Below are 19,696 nucleotides of genomic sequence, written 5' to 3' on the forward strand. Positions count from 1 at the left end.
AGGAACTATATATGTAATTTAATCGTTAAGAACAAAAACATTAAAAATCAAAATTATATGATATAAAATTATAATAACCAAATGTGGCTCCAAGGAATAGATATAAGATTGAACTTTCCTTTCATCTCTGTAGTTGTGGACTAGGAGTATGGAACAGTGAATACACTATTGGAATTGGTTGATATGCTAATGTACTATGCTGAACTTTGGGAAATAAAGGTCATATAAAATAAAATATATTAGTACAAATTTAAACCTTAAAAAATGTACATAGTCTTATAGATCAGGGAAAATCAATAGATGTAATACAGATCAATTTCAGCAAATTATTCTACAAAACCTCTCATTTTCCTTGTGGATAAGATGGATAGCTCTGGCGTTTATTATAGTAAAGTGTGATGAATTTGGATTTGATTAGGTGACTGAACCCAAAGAGTAGTCAGTAATGTTAAATTGGTAGGAAAAAATGGCCATGGGATTCACTAGGGGACTGTGTTCTTAGCCCTTTACTTGTCAACCTTCTTATTGAAGACTTGGATGATAAAACTTCTTGCATATTTATGAAGTTTCTGATGACATAAAGCATAAAAAATTAGTTAATGTTGTGGATGGCAGAGTCAGATTGCAAAAAAGAGCAAAGATTAAGGCCAGAATAATGGACTGAATAAAACAAAATGAAATTAAATAATAATATATTTAACTCCTTTTTAATGGGTTGGACTGGTCATGTGATGATATTCAGGGATAACTGATGGGCACATGCATGCATCAGGGACACCCAGTAAGTGTGAAAATACAAAAGAGGGAGACACATTGGGTAGATCTCAGCACCTAACCCAGTTTTTGGAGCATGGCAGGTTCATAATAAATAGCTGTTGAATTGAATCATCTGTGTAGAAGCTTTAGATAAAAGAAGATAAAAATCACACAGATTTCACTTAGAGTTCCTTTGATGTTATCTGGTGGATGAGTTTTGATCATACAGCCTTTGAAATATTGAAGAATGTATACATCTCATAATTAGGTTCAAATAATCAACTATACATGGCAAAATTTTATGTGAAAAAAATCTGGGGGCATTATTAGGCTGCAAGATCATTATTATGCCCTATCTTTAATCATGGGGACCAATAGCCTTATTGTATCTGGTTAGACTACATCTAGATGGCTTGTTTACTTATAAATGACACATTTTAGAAATGGCCTTCACTATCTGGAAAGTGAGTCAGACACTACTTAAATGACTCAACAATAATCTAGAAGGTATGCAGAGGCTGTTGACCAGGATGGTCAGGGATCTATAAATCACAAGCTATACTGTATGTGAATTGATTAAAGGTGCTATAGATCTTTAACCTCAAAAAAAAAAAAAAGATGAGAATTAGCAGGGATAAGATAATCATTTTCAAGTACTTGAAGTATTTTCATGCTGATAAAAGTTGTTTTTTTTTTTTTTCCTACTCAGCTGTAGACGACAAAACTAGGTCAAAAAGGTATTAACTGCAGAGAAGGAAATTTGCATTTGGTGTAAGAAAAAAATAAAACTTCCTCAAAATTAGAGCGATCCTAAAGTGGAATCAAATTCTTTGAGATTGAAGAAGCAGTGAATTATCTATACTGAAGCTCCTCAGGAAAAGACTGGATGAACCTGAAAATAAGTATGTATGTCTCTCTTATAGGCAGCTATGTAGTCCAATGAATAGAGTCACAGGCCTTGAGTCAGGAAGATTTAATTTCAAATCTGACCTCAGATACTTACTACTTGTGTGACCTTGGGCAAGTCACTTAACTGCTTTTTGCCTCTGCTTCTACACTAGCTAAATGGGAATAATAATAGGACCTACCTATTGTCATTGTGAGGATCAAAGGAATTAATATTTGTAATGTGCTTAGTACAATGCCTGCCACAAAGCAGGTACTATATAAGCTATATATGCTTGTTTTCTTCTCTCCACCTTCCTTTCCTAAATACCAAACTGGAACATTAATTTAATGATGATGATGATATAACTTCTGATTGGCTGACAAAATCTAACATCTGCCAATCATGAGAAGCATTATATGAACTGAATTCTAAATTCTGTGATTTATTTATATTCACATTATACTATTCTGGTATCTGCACTTCAAAAGATCTGACACTTTATTTGTGGGGATACTTCTACTATCAATCTTTGTGTGCCTTATTAGATGGTCTTTGAAAATTGTTGTGGCCAAAATTTCACCATTGAGTTTCCAGAATTAATTGAGTTAGTCTTCAGAGAACAGATGTAGAGATCACACTTTAAAATCCCTCTACTTGTCAAGGACTGCCAGAGCTTTCAATCTACATATAATAACCTTAAAACCCAGATTCAGCTTCATGCTACAGTGAGACATGAGAATAGGCTCAGCTGAGGGTTAGACAAAATGATCTCTGAGATCCTTTCCACTTCTGAGATCCTATAATACTTAAATTCTGACATCTGTAGAATAGAGATTACTTCAAGAAATCAAGTTTCTCTTATTCTGTTGCTTTTGGTAGTCCTTTACCAAGACAGATCTCTACCTTTCTTTAGCAGAGGTAAGTGTCTATGGCTCAAAAAAATCTATCACCCCGAAGACAACATTATGCTAGTTTATGAGAACCCATGATCTTTATGTGGTGATCTCCAATGAAACACTGGAGTAAAACTACAGAGAAGAAGATGTAGATAAATAAGTATGAATAGCTATAGACATAGGTGTAGACATAGATATAGGTGCAGACATAACGAAATGTATGACTACATTTCACTTACCTTGTGTAATTATAAGTCTCTCCTAACATTTTTAAGATGGCCTTAGTGCCTTAGGCCTGCCTTATCCTTCTTTCATTAATGGTTCTTCATTACTTCCCACTCATGCATTGCATTATTGATTAAAGTTCTTCTCTTATTACTGTCTGATCCACAACTTGTGGTCACTTTCTCAGGATAGGTCTTGCCCACTCCAATACTTACTTATTATATAGTAAACACTTACTGTGTGCAAAGCAGTGTGCTAAGCCCTGGGGATACAAATAGAAAAGGAAGACTTCCTTGCTGTCAAGGAACTCATTCTAATGAAGGAGACAAAGCATATGGGATATGGGATGTTTCAGCCACATGTCAGGTGAAAAGCTTTGCATAGTCATTAAGATGGAGTAGCACAGCAAATTTCTTACAATATTTATAGCCAGTAAATTGTTCTTAACATCCAGTTCAAATATTTAATCCTATCAATTTGTCATATATTTCAGGCCTCAGTCCAATCTAGCTGCTAAGTAGATATTGTATTATTGTATTTCACACCATCATCTTCTCTCTCTCTTACACACACACACACACACACACACACACACACACACACACACACACAAAACACTTCTATTTTGGTTCATATTATTCCTCTTTCTCCTCGCCCACCAAAAATGAGGCAAAGCATTATGATATGTAATAAATAAGGCCAAATACATTGACGTGCCCAATTTAAAATTGAAATCTGTTGAATAAACTTTTTAGGCTGATATGTGCATATGATTAATAGAATAATGACTTCTAGTTATCAGTATACCAAGCTTATGTTTAATAAGTCTTGATTGCAATTCATTACCAATCTTTAACTGTAATCTAAGGCAAGGAAGATAGAGATTTTTGGAGAAATATGGAGTAAATTAGAATACTCAAGTGGACCTATGATCTCGACAAGGTAGATATTTCCTGAATATGACCGGATTGTGATTTATCTATTTCAGTTCATTCTGTATATTCTTGTCTCTCCATAGGGTTAACAAAGGGATTCAACTAGTATTTGGGACTATTCCTCATATTATCTTGCTATCATATGGATACCGGCGAGCATGGGAACCATGTTGTTCTATCCTTCATTATTGCAAAATCACAAGACTGAGACAAATTAGCTAAGATGGCAGAGTGGGAAGGAGCAGTATATTCAAATAAACCTCCAAGCCCACAGAACTACTTTAAAGATCTTGAAAAAGCACCAGAATGAGTCCTGATGAGAAAGGTCAAGGGAAAACATGACAGTGAATTTTTTTTTATTCCAGCCCACATAGGCATTGTGAGATAGAAAGACATCTACAGACATTGAAGGCATGATCTAATCAGGAGATCACCAAATGAAATCTTCCAGAATGGAGACTTTGTGAACTAGGGCAAGAAAAGGACCTCAATACGGCAAAAGGAACCTGATGTTACACAGCGAGTACAAGCTTATACCAACTGCAGTTCTGTTACTTATACTTAAGAGATAGGACACAAATTTAGTGTGGGCTGAGGAGGGAACCTGTACTTAGGAGTGGCAGGTGAGGGCAAGGAGTTATGGATTGTAGGTGTGTTCTAGGCAACAAATGGTAACAAAATGAGGTAGCAGATATGTGCCTTTGACATTGGATCAAGGTCTCAGATTTATCCTTTAGCTTGATCTGAAGCCTGCATCTGAATAAGCAGGACAAGGAACTCAGACCAAAGAAGTGGCTGCACTTCTATTGTTCTGAACCTGCAGAGTTATCCTAGCTATCTGACTAGCTAAGGCCAACAGGGTTCTATCCATCTAGTGGTCATCAGGGCAAGTTTACAATTGTGTTGCCTAGATGCAAACTCAGCAGCTTACAAAGTTCAAACGAGAAAGACAGAGATTAGACTTTGCCATGGATCAGACTACTTTGAGATCACTGATTGAAACCTTAAAGATTCCCACCTCTACCCCTAAGTAAACAAACAGACACACAGAAAAAAAATCTCATGATGAGGAATTATTATAATGACAGGGACTCCTGAAACACAAACCGCAAAGAAGAGGACTCTAAAATACCTTCAAATAAAGCATCAAAGAAAACACAGCTTCAATTCAAGTTCCGCTAGAATTCCTGGAAGAGATGAAGCAGGATTTTTTTTTAAAGTTAAAAAGATTTTATAAATGAAATGAGAGTGTTAGAAGAAGAAATTAAAAAAGAAATGAAGGAAAAAAAAGTTGATACGAATATAAACAAATGGTAAATGATTAAACTATCTTTTATGATCATACATTTCTACGACAGCCTTTGTGCTACACCTTCTGTATAGCTCCTTGTGTATAATGTGTTGCTTTCTGTTCATGAATACCATTCACCGGTACATCCATAGCCATTTAGATTATCCTCAACTTCAATTTATCAATGACTGAAGTATTCCCCTGCCTCTCTGGCATACAATATCACTGAAAGAAAACTGGTGTCACAAAGATGGGCCTTCTCAGGAAGAAGCTTATAGAAAATATTATTTATCTAAAAGTTTCTGTGCTCTCATCTACTTAGATATTTCCTCTAAAAATGTCCAGTCATGCCTGCTCTTGCTGTACAACTTTTATATGTGTCTTCCCATAAGTTCTCCTGGGTGTAGAGGTAGTCAACAGACTAAAGACCTTCTGTACTTCCTCCTGACATTTTGAAGATAGTAATGCAGCACTTGGACTGTTCATGTATCATACCTCACCATCAATGCATAGACAGTCCATCTACTTTTCCTATCATTTGCCCAATGATAATCACATTCTTCTTTAAAGTTCCTTGTTGGTTATTTATTGCAGCCTGTTGTTACCTACCATATACCTTGCCATTGTTCTCATTATGATATTCATTTTTAAAACTTTGGAAACTGTTATATTCCATGTCTCACTGTCATATAGCAATACAAATAGAAATTTTGCAATCAAAAGCTGATCCTTTGTCTCTAGGAGAAGCTTGGAGTCATTAAAGGAATTTGCAATTTCCCCAAAGCAATCCAGATCATTCTCCTTTACAAGTCTTAGTCCAACTTGCTGTTCAATTGTTATGTCTGTCCCTCATATACATTCAATAGAGTTATCACAATGCCCAACACTTAATAAATGCTTAGTGATTGACTGTCTATACAAATGCATGTCATAATTTGGCCAATAGACATTTTTCTTCCCTTGGTACTTCCTATACAGATTGTTAACCAAACTCTTATTTTGTTATAGATGTCTTCCAGGGAACTTTGTAATTCTGGAGCTTGATGTAGCCAACAAAATTACATCTGTTAAAAAAAAATTTGGAGAACCTGACAAACAATAGAAAATGTCCCTTCAACTTGGATGCTGCACTGGATCTCCTCCATTATAGTATGGTTATCATTTGACATCCTGTTTTATGTCTCACTAGTTGTGTAAGATCAGAGGGCAGTTGGTTAAATAGGATTATTTCTATTGTTATCTACTTAAAAGCATCTTGTATGATTTTAATGTGTGAATGGGACACATCTTATTAGAAAGGAGCTTTAAGGCAATGCTTTTTCAAAATCAGTAAACAGTACTCACAATAGAAGCTTATAATGTCTACATCTTTCAAACAATTTCAAAATGGCAAAAAAAAAACGATCTATTGGAGAATATCATTGGCAAACGTCTGTTCACTCTCTACTAATACTCCCATTGAAGATACTTTTGATTCATGTATGTATAGATGAGTCTTATAATGAGAAAGTAGGTATATAGGTCAAAAGTTGTCAATGTTCTCTCAGCCACTTCCACTCAGTATTTATAAGATCTGAATTTTTTTTTCACCTGTTTCAGGTATCTTGCATTTCAAGCATTTAAGCCCCTCACAAATATGTGACCTCCTTCACTTATGTCTTCTATATATTCTTGGTTCAATCTGACTACTTTTACCACCTGTATTCTTTTTCAGCAGCATTTCTACCTCTTCTCTGATCATATCTGAGACTGTTATTATGGTTATGTCTCCAAGATTCATGACATCACTGTCCTTTAGATTGAAAAGAGTTTGTCATATGAATCTTTGTGAATCCTTTCCATTTGTCTTCTGTTTTTCTATTCTGTTTCTAATTTTGCCCTAAAATGTTCTCAGAATGACTTTTCATGGTTATGTCTCTTGCTAAGCTTTGTTGGGGCAGGAAGGATGGGAAATACACAGTGTACTTCCTTCAAAGTTTTGCCTAGGGGAAACCTGGAGTGAGGGGATTGGGGCAAATTTGCTGCAAGCTTAGTATTGATATTAATACGTATGTGTAAACCTGAGTACCTTATGTCTATACATTTAGGAAGTTTTATCCTTAGCTGAGGGTCTTTAGGAAAAGGTTTGGATTTATTATATTAAAAATGGATATGCTCTTTAAGCTATTAATTACAATGACCTATAATCTAAGTTCAGACTTAAAATGAAGTGAGAATAGTGCAAAAATGAAAATAAATCTCTGGAACTTATTCATAGCATATGCTTCTTGTAAGTAGAATAAACATGTTCTAGGTTAATTTGCTGTTGTTTACCTGTGGTGCAAATTAAGCTGGTTTGGATTTGGGCTGTGTTCTCATACATTATACTTGGAGCATTGAATAACTAGGATCATGTTGAATATCATAGTAGTGTAATAGAAGATTGAGAACAAAATGGCATCCTGGAATTTGTAGTTCAGAGTGCCAAACATAATCTTAGCTTTGGAAGTTTCTTGGGTTTATCAAGAGTTTTGAAGCAGCAGTAGAGAGACAGTGTCCTCAGCCCTGCCTAGGACTTAATGAGTTACACTGGAAAGAACCAGCACAAGACCAATAAATGAGGAGAAACCAAAAGGAAAAACTGAAAGGATTGACTCAAAGTTAAAAAGGAAAGTATGACTTTGCTATATAAACAGGAAAGATCAAGGAGGCCATCAGATTCCTATAGGGATCTCAAAGCAGAAGACTCCAACAGAGGTTATTGGTTGTATCCATTTTTTCAAGGACTGAGAAAAGGTTAAAAATTGGCTCTTTTCTCAACTGATTGGCAGGTCTAGTAACAAATATAGTTACATCCATAACATTTCTTTTACTTAAACATTTTAGATTTTCTGATTCTTTTGAATCAACCCTAAAGAGGTCTGGGTTTAGCTACAGAAAAATATAAATTTAAATTAGGGCAGAGAGCCAAACCAATGCCTGAATATTGGGAATTTTCCTAACCAGGAGTTCTAACCTATAGTGGTTTTACTAATAACTTTTCATTTGATAAAACTCTGTAAAATAGCAGAGGTGGAGACCACAACTTGAGGAGACATTGTATTTTTCACTAGGCTAAAAGTTAGATAATTGTTATAGCAGTGTGTGACTAATTAAGTCTCCAAATAGAAGGATAGAAAGGAAAGAATTGTGGCCAAAGAAAAGGTCATAAATTTGAACTAGTATTCTGCTTCCCTCTCTACCCCCCATACCTGCCTCTTGTGAGAATACAGTCATGACCTAGGATATATTCAACTCTGCTCTATCCATCAGAGAGGAGGGAGTAGAAAAGAGTAATAGATATCCAACATTTTGCTTTCTAGAAACACCCAACAGTGTTACAAGAAGTAAATTAAGATCTAAACCAGCAGACTGGACTTTCTGTTATTATTAAGCACTTCTTATATACTAGGCACTGTGCTATAATGTTGGGGATACAAAGATAAAATTGAAAAAGTCATGGCCTTCAAGGAGCTTATGTTCTAATGGTAGGGACAGTATATATCCACGTATTTATAAAAAGAAGATATGCAAAATGAATGCAAAATTTTGGGAAGGCAGCACATGAGTAACTTGAATTAGCTGTTAATGAATTGTAAAAATGACATCACCTATAATTTGATTCATTTGGAGAGATGCTAGCATATTCTATAGATTATTTTATTTTATTATTTAAAAGATTCATCAATATATTTATTTTTAGTTTTCAACATTCACTTCCACAAGATTTTGAGTTCCCAATTTTCTCCCCATCTCATCCCTCCCCCAATCCCAAGACAGAGTGCATTCTGAATACCCTTTCCCCTAATCTGCCCTCCCTTCTATCTTCCCCCTCTTCTCTTATCCCCTTCCCCTTCTGTTTTCCTGTAGGGCAGGACAAAATTCTATACCCCATTGCCTGTATGTCTTATTTCCCAGTTGTGTGTGAATTTTAAAAAAAATATTTGTTATTAAATAATATTAAAATTAAATTATATTTTAATATTTGTTGTTAAAACTTTGGGTTCCACACCCACCCTCATTGAGAAGGCAAGCAACTTGATACAGTTTATACTTGTGTAGTCATGCAAAACACTTCCATAGTAGTCATGCTGTGGAAAACTAACTATATTTCCTTTCATTCTAACCCATCCCCCATTTATTCTGTTCTCTCTTTTGACCCTGTCCCTCCTCAGAAATGTTTGCTTCTGATTGCCACCTCCCACAATCTGCCCTCCCTTCTATCATACCCTGGCCCCCTAACCCCCTACCCCCTATTTTCCTGTAGCATAAGATAGCTTTCCATAATCAGTTGAGTGTGTATGTTATTCCCTCCTTAAGCCAAATCCAATAATAAGATTCACTCATTCCCTCTCACCTTCCCCCACTTTCCCTCCACTATAAAAGCCTTTTCTTGTCTGTTTAACGTGAGATAATTTACCCCATTCTACCTCTCCTTGACCTGGGAACTCTGGAATTTGGCTACAATATTCCTAGGAGTTTTCCTTTGGGGATTTTTTTTCAGGAGGTGATCAGCGGATCCTTTCCATTTCTATTTTACCCTCTGGTTCTGGAACATCAGGGCAGTTTTCTTTCATAATTTCTTGAAAGATGATGTCTAGACTCTTTTTTGGATCATGGCTTTCAGATAGTCCAAAACTTTTAAAATTATCTCTCCTGGATCTATTTTCCAGGTCAGTTGTTTTCCCAATAAGATATTTCACATTGTCTTCTATTTTTTTCTTTCTTTAGATTTTGTTTTGCTGTGTCTTGATTTCTCATAAAGTCACTAGCTTCCAATTGCTCCATTCTAATTTTTAAGGAAGTATTTTCTTCAGTGAGCTTTTAGACTTCCATTTCCATCTGGCCAATTCTGCTTTTGAAGGCATTCTTCTCATTGGCTTTTCGAACCTCTTTTTCCATTTGGGTTAGACTATTTTTTTTTAAGGTGTTATTTTCTTTGGTATTTTTTTGGGTCTCCTTTAGCAAGCTGTTGACTAGTTTTTCATGATTTTCTTGCATCACTCTCATTTCTCTTCCAAGTTTTTCATCTACTTCTCTTACTTGCTTCTCAAAATCCTTTTTGAGCTCTTCCATGGCCTGGGAGTGATTCATATTTTTCTTGGAGGCTTTGGATGTAGGAGCTTTGACTTTGTTATCTTCTTCTGATTGTATGTTTTGATCTTCTTTGTCACCAAAGAAAGATTTTATGGTCTGACTTTTTTTGCAGTTTGCTCATGATCCCAGCCAATTACTTGAGGTTTAAACTCTTTGTTAAGGTAGGGGTCTGCTTCTAGTGAGGAGAATGTGCTGTCTCAAGCTTTAGGGGTTTTTGTGCAGCTGTTTGCAGAGATACTTCAAGGGACCTTTAAGTTTTCAATTCTTCCAATGTGGTAAGATTTAGGTGAGATGTTTACTCCTTTCCTGGACTGTGTGCTGGTCTATGAGTGACCACAAGCACTCTTTTCTGCTTTGGAACTGTGAGGAGGATTCTCTCTTCACCACTAACACAAGCTCCACCATGCTAGTGCTCCTCGCTCCAGGACTACCACTCAGAATTGTGACCCTGATCCAAGCATAGGCAAAGCAGGAGAATCCTGCTTCAGCACTAGCAAAGAGATCCCTGCAAGCCTTCTCTGATCAGCCACTCAATTATTCCCCCTCAGTCTGTGGGCTGGAAGTTCCAAAAGTAGCTGCCTCCTGGGACAGTGCCAGGACTGAGGCTGGGATGAGCTTCTCTCTCATCACGGTCACTAAGTTGTCTTTGGCATTCATGGATTGAGAAGTCTGGAAACTGCCATAGCTGCCTGTGATTCAGTACCCTGAGGCCTGCTCCAGGTTCACTGAGACCTATTTTGCCTGCACACTCATGCTGAACTGAGCTCCTCTCCCAGCCTGGTGCTTTCTAATCAACCATCTGGGTTGTCTTGGGCTGGAAATTTGTTTTGTCTTTTTGTGAGTTCTGCTCCTTTAGAATTTGTTTAGAGTCATTTTATAGGTATTTGGAGGGGTTTGGGGGAGAGCTCAAGCAAGTCACTGATTTTACTCTGCCATCTTGGCTCCACTCCTTTATAGATTATTTTTTTTTTCTTAAATAAAAGGTTTATTCGCTCTAGGATCAGGGGGTGCTTCGTCAAAGAGACCAAAGCCCATGTCGTCGCAGGACTCCTCAGACTCCTCTTTCTTCTCTTCCTTCTTCTCCTCTGTGGAAGCAGGGGCAGCGCTAGCAGCAGCCGGGGCAGTGGAGCCAGCACTGGCAGCGACAGTGACAGCACCCCTGGTGGGCATGGAGGCCAGCTTACTGCTCCCCTGGGTGATCACATCTTCTATGTTCTTGCCACTCAGCTCATTGATGACCTTCTTCAGCCGCTCCTCGTCTGTCTCGATGCCCACGCTGTCCAAGATCTTCTTCGGGTCCTTGGAGTTGGGGGAATTGTTGCCACCAAGGACGACCAGGAGGTAGGCTGCCACATAGCGCATTTCGACGGTCTGGGCTCTACTCAGGTCCGGTCTGGTGGTCGCAACCTAGCGCTGCAGAAACGGCGGGAGTGGCGGCGGGCGCAGCAAGTCCAACCTTAGCGGAGTCCAGGCCGGGAAAGTTATAGATTATTGTAGACTATTTTAAAAGATTTTGTAAGGAGGCAAAATTTTTCTGAAACCTGTACTATAACATTTTCAGTTCAGGGAATGATATTTCAAAACTATTTGAACTGCTATTGAGAGGGGAAATAATATGTTCTAAAAATTTGTAAAGCTTCAATTTGTCTTTGATATTTTGATTTTTGATTCCTTTTTTTTGATTTTGATTCCTTTCCTTTAAGAGGTTTCCAATTCGATAAACATGTATTATGTGGCTATCATATGTAAGGCATTTTGCTGGGAAATAGCAAGCTTAAAAACAAAACAAAGCAGTATGCACAGACTTTAGAGAACTTACGTAATCGTCATCCTCATAACTAGTATTGCTTTACTATTTGAAAAGAACTTTAGAAATATAATCTTTATAATCACCCTGGATGCTGTTATTATCCTTATTTTATGGATAAGCAAAAATGAGGCAGACAGAGGTTAAATGACTTGCCCAGAGTTGCATTTAGTAAATGTCTGATGCAAGATTTGAACTCAGATCTTCCTGATTCTAAACCCAGTGCTTTTTATATTGTCACCTAGTTGCCTCCATAGATTATATATTACCTGTGTATGATGTTTTGTATTATACACATATACAATGCTATTTTAATAGAGAATATTATATAATGTTTCATGTATCATACATTATATATTTATAGATGGAATAAAATATATATGAATAAGTACAATGAAAGGCTATATTTTCTAGAGGAAAAGGTATAGAAAGTACTAAGGCAGGTTTTACAGCAAGCATGAGCCCATCAGGAAAGTGCTATGCAAAATTTGAGGTTGGAGAGATCATTTTCAACTGAGTCAGAAAGATTAAAGGAGGAGATAAGGTCTGAGGAAATAGGACATTGAATAATGAGAAAACTTTCAATAACAGTATTTGTGGAAGGCTGTTGTGGGAAGCCATGGGGAAGAGATAGGTGAGAACAAATGCACAGATTCAATAAGGAGTGAAGAAAATTGGGGAATGCTATGAGTTCAGTTTATAAACTCAGTTCAATCAGTAAACATGTATTAAGTATCTACTATGTGCCAGGCATTGTGCTAAAGAAGAAAAAGACAGTGGTAGAGAACATGTAAACAACTATTTATAAACAAGCTATATGTGGGATAAATTGGAGATAATCAACAGAGTTAAGGTATCAGAATTAAAGAGGTTTGGGAAAGGTTTCCTGTAAAAGGAAAGTAAGCCAGGGAAGCCAGGAAGTGGTGAAGAGAAGGAAGAGTATTCTCTAAGACCATATAGGCTCAAGAAATAGGCCATGAAAGAATTATTGATAGGTGGCGCAGTGGATAGAGCACCAGCCCTGAAGTCAGGAGGACCTGAGTTCAAATTGGGCCTCAGACCAAACACTTGTCACTTACTAGCTGTGTGACCCTGGGCAAGTCACTTAACCCCAATTGCTTAATAAAAAAAGAATTATTGAGCTCCCCTAAATTAGAATGAAAGCTGGTGTAACTTTTGAGAACAAATATTATTTTGGTTCCATGAGGAAGTAATAGAGAATAATGTCTGTAGGAGAGTATTTTAAATATTATGAACTCTATTGATGCTAGGAATTATTGTTAATTTTAGTTATGTTCATTTTTTTTCTCATGGGGCTTTATTTTTGTTAAAGTCATTCCAATTTCTTTCTGCAGTTGGGTCTATAGCCCCATTGTCATTTGGCTTGGCTCCATATATGTTTTTTGTTTCCTCCATGGAGAACTAGAGTAGTCTGCAATTCATAAATCATGGACAAATTTTCAGCTTTCCGAATGTTCATTAATCTGTCAAGATTTATGTTCTTTCGGATGGAGGAAATGTGTTGTATCTTATCAACATAAAGTGGGCATAGCTTAGTAGAGAGTGCTGACAGACAAGAAGGGCTTCAGGCCCCAGTATATGTGGGCCAGGATGAACATTCTTCCCTCAGAGGCAGGTTTTTCAGCAGGCTTGAGCCCATCAGGAAACAAGCTCTGCATCTCTGGGCACATCACTTATTAGGCCTTAAGACTGACCTGAGGACTGACGCCTGTGCTCTTGTCTGGATCTCTCAGCATGCAGAAATGCTAGATGTATTGCCAATGGCCTCTTTTTCCTCTCTTTTTACTACTGTTGTTACTGATTGAGGGAAATTTCAGAGTGCATGTGTGGGAGTGAATATAAAACAGATCGTTCACATTAAGAAGCAGTATATAATACTTTACATTTGAAGAGATGCACATCGTCCTTCACACTTCCTTATATCACCAAGTACCATCATTTTATTCATGCATTTTACATAGAGCAGATAAAAGATATTCCTTCTTGGACAGCAGATGCTCATAAATCAGAAGAGTTACTAGGAAGGACTGTCAGATCTCTCTAGCAGTCAATAACCAAATTAATTGATCCATCAAGTAGGTAGCAAATCATTCATGTTACAAGAATTTTATATATATTTTTATATGTAAATATATATATACACACATATGTATGTGCATATTATATATAATGTTACATATGTGTATGTGATATATATATTCCATGCAAATATATTATCTTTGTACATTTTATTAATCATTAATCTATAAAGATTTATTAAATACCTACTACGTGCCAGGCCCTGTGCTAAGTGCTGGGAATACAAAAAGAGGCAAAGACAATCTCTTCCCTCAAGGAGAGTTTATTCTAATGGGGGAGACAACTACATATACAAAAATATCTGTTTATATGCATATATTTTGCTTAAAATATATTCACACAGCTATTTTTACAAATATAGTAAAGTTTTAAGCTGCAATACCTTATATATGTGTTTGAGTGTGTGTATATACATATGTACATATTCATATACACATACATACACACATATCTGTATATATTTTGCAATTATAAGACAAAGCCCTCAGAATTAATAAATCAATTGGTAATGAACAAGTATTTTTCTTCCATGAACTATACCATGATACCTCCTTCTCATGCATTAGATAAGCTAGTAATATTATAATCCTATATGGAGGAAGATATTACTATTTTGAATTACAATTTGACCTGCAGTAGACTTAAGCCTAAGTAATAATGAGCTCCTTTAGAATAGTATCACTTTTTAGTTAATAGTGACAATTCTGACCCTTCTGTTTCAATATGAAGTTATGTGTCCTTTATGGGCACAACATTTTAGCATTTTTTGGTACTATTTCTGATACTGGATCCATTGGTTTATACAGGTTTGATTTTTAAGCGCTCAAATATTAACAGATATAGATGGGTCTTTCAATTTTACTTTGCTACTGGGCAAGGACACAGCTGTGCCTCTGAGAGCACAGGTAGGGAAGTGGAAATATTTAAATTAAATATTCAGATAATTAAGATTAGCTCAAAATAAGCCTGCAAAGTTAGACTAATTGGCCCCATGCTTACACTAAGCCTCTTATCAGAGCCAGGCTATTTTCTGGAACATTTTTCAAGTCAGTAATATGATCACTGCTACTTTGGCCTCATTCGGTCTTTGCCTCGCTCTGTCATTGTTCTCACCAGGTTGTTTCATTTGTGGGCCCCACAGATTGGCTCAGATATGCTAGATTGCTTCAGTGTCTTCTCCTGTCACTTTTGACACTGATTGACCCTATCTGCTGCAGAGAAGTGGTAATACACTGTTTCAATCTGACTGTTTTCATGACTTCTTTTGTAACAAAAGAAAAAAGATTTTGACCCTCTTGATATAAGTTTGAACTAGTATCCATGTGGGCAAAACATAGAAGCTAGAGAGAATAATCTTTTAACACATTTTTCAAAAGGATTTCCTGTTCCTGTAGGGGTTTGGGTTAAATCAATGAATTTTGTTCTCCAGGCTGTCTTAGCCTTTATTATCACTGTCTACACCATAACCTCCATTGTTATCTATGGGGACATTAGAAAACTCACAAAAGCACATAACCTGGAGATATTAATGAAGGGATTTGATTGATGAAAAAATTGTGCTGGTATTTCATAAACTACTTCCCCTAAAATAGATGCTAATTATATGCTGCATACCTCACGTTTTCATTCTACTGTTTAGTTAAGGGAATCTAATTATGCACTTATTATCATGGTCTAACAGCAATTATCAGATAACGTCACATTTTGTGAAACATACTGTGATAATTATACATGTTTTTATAACAATTAATAAGCTTTTAAATGCCTGAAGAGAAGGTACTGAGTAACCTGAACTCCCTCCTTCATGGTAATTCATCCCAGTTGGGAGAGCGAAGCTATAGTTGCAGATGGCAGCAATGAGTCAAATTGAGGAATGTTGGATGAGAACTCAGTTTAAACTGAAACAAAATGTACCATGGATTCTCCAACTTGTTTGATTTCCATTCTCAGTCATCCTTGTACCATGAATGTTGAGCTAATTTAACCTCCTATCATCACTCTCTTCTTTCTCCAATTTTGTCGGCCAATCCTGTCCACATTCAGGGGCAACATCAAATTACTCTTTGGGGGGCATTATAGATCATCTAGTTCAACTCCCTTATTTCACAGAAAAGGAAACTGAGGCCCAGGAAGAACCAACTTGCTTAAAGCCATACAGATGAGTAAGTAGCCAAGCAGGGCTTCAGGTCCAGGTCTTTTATTTACAAATTCAGTGCCCAACACCATCAGTTTCTGTTCCCCAGTGGATCATGTTTTCCCCTTGTCAGACAGTTCTCAAAGATACAAATATTTCTTCTTGGTACCTCAGTTTTCTTAATGAATGAAAATTTGTCTTATTCCACACTTGTTGGATTTCTTGTTGTTTACATCTACCTGCTCAGTTGTTCTTAACAATAGGATAGCTTATCAAATGACAACCCAATTGTTTCTTAGCTTTTAAAATTGGATGTTGGGTAGGGAAAATAACCCTTTCCTACTTAACTACAGCCTGAACAGGTCTTTGGATATTGGGCCCTAACAGGAACCATGTGCCTTGATTGAGAAGGTTCATTTCTGCTTCTTAATAGAATAGAATTCTTTTGATTCAAAACTGACCTTCAGAACTTGTCCTCAGAGATTGAAATAAAAACAGGCATGATATTTCCTTTAATTTTCAAGATGGGAGTTGGTGAACAGAATTGAGGACTACAGCAGGAGATCTAAGTTCTGGCAAGGTTTAAAAGGCACAGGTCTTCTGAAGTCGTGACTTCTCATTCTCTCTCACTCTCACTCTCTGTTTCTCTAGTCTTTGCCTCTTTCTCTATTTCTGTCTTATTCTCATTCTGACTTTTACTTTTTGCTTTTGCTCTCCCATTCTGGCTTTTTAGCTCTTACACTCTCTGTCTCTCTGTCTTTGTCTCTGTCTCTGTCTCTCTCTCTCTCTGTCTCCTACCCCTCTCTCCCTTTCTCTCTACCTCTCTTTCATCCCCAGTGCCATTTTGAGACTTAGTGGACCTTCAAGGAAAACTGCATGGCTTTGTGTTTATCATGAAGAAATATAACAGGAGTTGGAAAGGCAAATAGAAAGGGATGTGTGCATTTTTCCTGAGTTCTCCAAAAAAAAAACTTTCATTGAAAGGTGTTGATTCTTAGGTGAAGAAGTGAATAAAATTCAGTTATTAAATCATTTAAAAGTAAAGAATGGGATTTTCTACTGAAAAGATAAATTCTGGAAGTCTTTTAGCTTCTGCCTTAGCAGCTCTTTTGTAAGGCATCTAGGTGAGGCTGTTTAACAACTGAGCTGAAAATATGTTATCTAGCTCTGAAGCATGTTGGCTTGAACATTCTCTCTCTAAAAAAATAATTATGAGTTCTCCAAAGCAGCAGGAGCAGGAGCAGCCAAAAGTAACTGCAGAGATATTCTGTGTGGGGTGGCTCTGGAAAGCAGTGGAAGTACAGAAGTGGGGAAGCAACAGATGGCACCTAGGGAGGCAGAAGGAAGCAACAGCAGAGTGAATACCAAATCTTAAAAAAAAGGAATGGCATTAATAGCAAAGGAATTTCTGGACCATCCAAAGGACCTGCAGGAAGTGAGAAGCAGCATGGGGGCAGTTGTATAAAGCAAGATGAGACCTTAAGAATGCTGGCAAGAGAAATTTTCCAGGCGTGGATATAACCGACACTTAAACCTCCCTCATTTCAGAGAGTGAGTTTTCTGGGGATTTCCTCAGGAATGATGGACTTTCCTACAGAAAAATTAACCTGTGGGAGATTTTACTCATTTGTGTATGTGGGAGGAATAAGGGACTGAGGATGATTCTATTACCTATTTTTGCTCTTCTGTCCTAGTTAAATATGTTGCCAATTGATTTGTTGTCCATTTTTGATTCGGGATGAAGCTCATATACTACATGTGCAATGAACACAGTAACCAAGGGCATGCTAGAGCCAGCTCAAACTGGATCTGGAGAGCTGATTGTTAAATTTTCAGTGTGAGCATTTATATCTTGGAAATCACCCAATGCTACAAATAAGGACTTGATTTATGATCTAGTAAATTGTCTAGGCTTAAGAAAGTGAAGGAGAAAATATTAATAATGAGACTAAACTGAAAAGTATGTCATGTGCACTTTATCCCCCAAACTGGAAGCCTGTCCTCAAATATTTGTCAGCACACACTTGAAAATAACCTTTGGAGATTCCAGGGTGAAAGTAATGTTTGATGCGTCAAGAAATTTGCCTCACAGACCAGTTACAACTTATAATTTCTTTCCCTTTCCCAAATTACCTATCTTGGTTGCCTTAAGAAGTTTTAGCCCTTTCTTATCTTTCATCTTTATATATTCAATGAAGAACCAAGATATTTTGATTTTCATTCACAATTTTTAAAAACCTTTTGATTAATAGCTTTTCCATTATTGCTGCTATCCTGTCACAGAATAAAAAAAGATCCATCTAAAAGTTTGAAGGAACAAACCTTAAATAGTCTAATGTTTACCTAGCCCATAGTTCTCTAATCCATGCTTTTATCACCTCACACTTAGATTATTGTAATTTAGATTATTAATCTAAGTAGATTTTTAGACTTCTGTCTTTGACTCAACTATTTTGGTTTCCAACAAAATGTAAGCATGGTATCCATCTTAATTGTTCCTAAAATGCCATTTTTAATATCACCCCTCTGCTGAAATACTTATAATGAATCTCTGGTTTATTAGACCCATTCAAAGCTAGCAGTCAAAGCATTCCTTGTAATGGCTTCATTTAATCTGTTTGATCTTTTTGTTCATTTCTTGGCTTTTCTTCATGTTTTCTTCTAGCATTAAATATCCTCCCCCTCTATGCTATATCAAACTTCTCTCTCTCTGTATGTATGTATATCTATATCTAGATATCGATATCTAGATACTGATATCTAGATATATATGTACACACACACATACACACACATACACACACACACACACATATATATCTATATATATATATATAGTACTTGGGATAAAATATGCCTTGAATTCAGTTTTAGAATTATACAACTTATTCAAAATGAGCAGAAAAAGGAAAATTCAGTTAGAAACCACCATATGTTAAGAGATCAAAGAAAGAAACAAAAGTCCAAAATAAAATAGTCTATTCATAGAAGTTCTCTTAGTGATACCGAAAGACTAGTAACAAAGTGATTGCCTATCCACAGGGGATAATGTCAAAACAACAATAGCAGCTATGATATGGAAATATAATGGAATGTTATTGTACATCAAGAAATCACAATATGAGGAACTGAAACAAACATGGAAAAGTTTTCATGAACTGATGTAGTGTGGAATAATGAGAGAACAAGAGAATAACATATATAATGAGTACAACATTATAAATGTAAAGATCAACAAAAGGAAGCTTCACTCATATACATTTGAAAAAACAGTGAAAGTCTCAGAGATTGGATAATAATATTTATCTTCCTCATACCCTTCTCTTGGAAAAGATATTGGACTATTAGAACAGTGTAGGGAGTATATATCATCAGATTCCATCACTGTATTAGATCTTTTTTTGCTTAATTTTTACTCTTTTTTCATAAAGAACTGAAACAGGTTGGAGAGGGGATTCCCTCAACAATTACTTTAATACACAGTGACGCATTAATACAGCTTTTATTTAATAATATTTACCAAAGACAGGACAGGTAATTTGTTCTTG

The 19,696-nt window shown here is 36.4% G+C and overlaps 1 protein-coding gene across 1 annotated transcript; it reads right to left on the minus strand.

Annotated features, from left to right (window-relative positions):
* Positions 1–11,079: 11,079 nt before the first annotated feature.
* On the minus strand, positions 11,080–11,469 carry LOC114053931 (60S acidic ribosomal protein P2-like). The gene has a single exon (XM_027877078.1). The coding sequence runs from the start codon at positions 11,467–11,469 to the stop codon at positions 11,080–11,082; it is 390 nt and encodes a 129-aa protein (XP_027732879.1).
* Positions 11,470–19,696: the final 8,227 nt, after the last annotated feature.

The sequence above is a fragment of the Vombatus ursinus genome, unplaced genomic scaffold (genome assembly GCF_900497805.2).
Source record: "Vombatus ursinus unplaced genomic scaffold, bare-nosed wombat genome assembly UNPS02014812.1, whole genome shotgun sequence".
Classification (NCBI taxonomy): domain Eukaryota; kingdom Metazoa; phylum Chordata; class Mammalia; order Diprotodontia; family Vombatidae; genus Vombatus; species Vombatus ursinus.

Excerpts from the sequence above, each read along its gene's own strand:
- LOC114053931 (XM_027877078.1), bottom strand. The coding sequence starts at position 11,469 with ATGCGCTATGTGGCAGCCTACCTCCTGGTCGTCCTTGGTGGCAACAAT.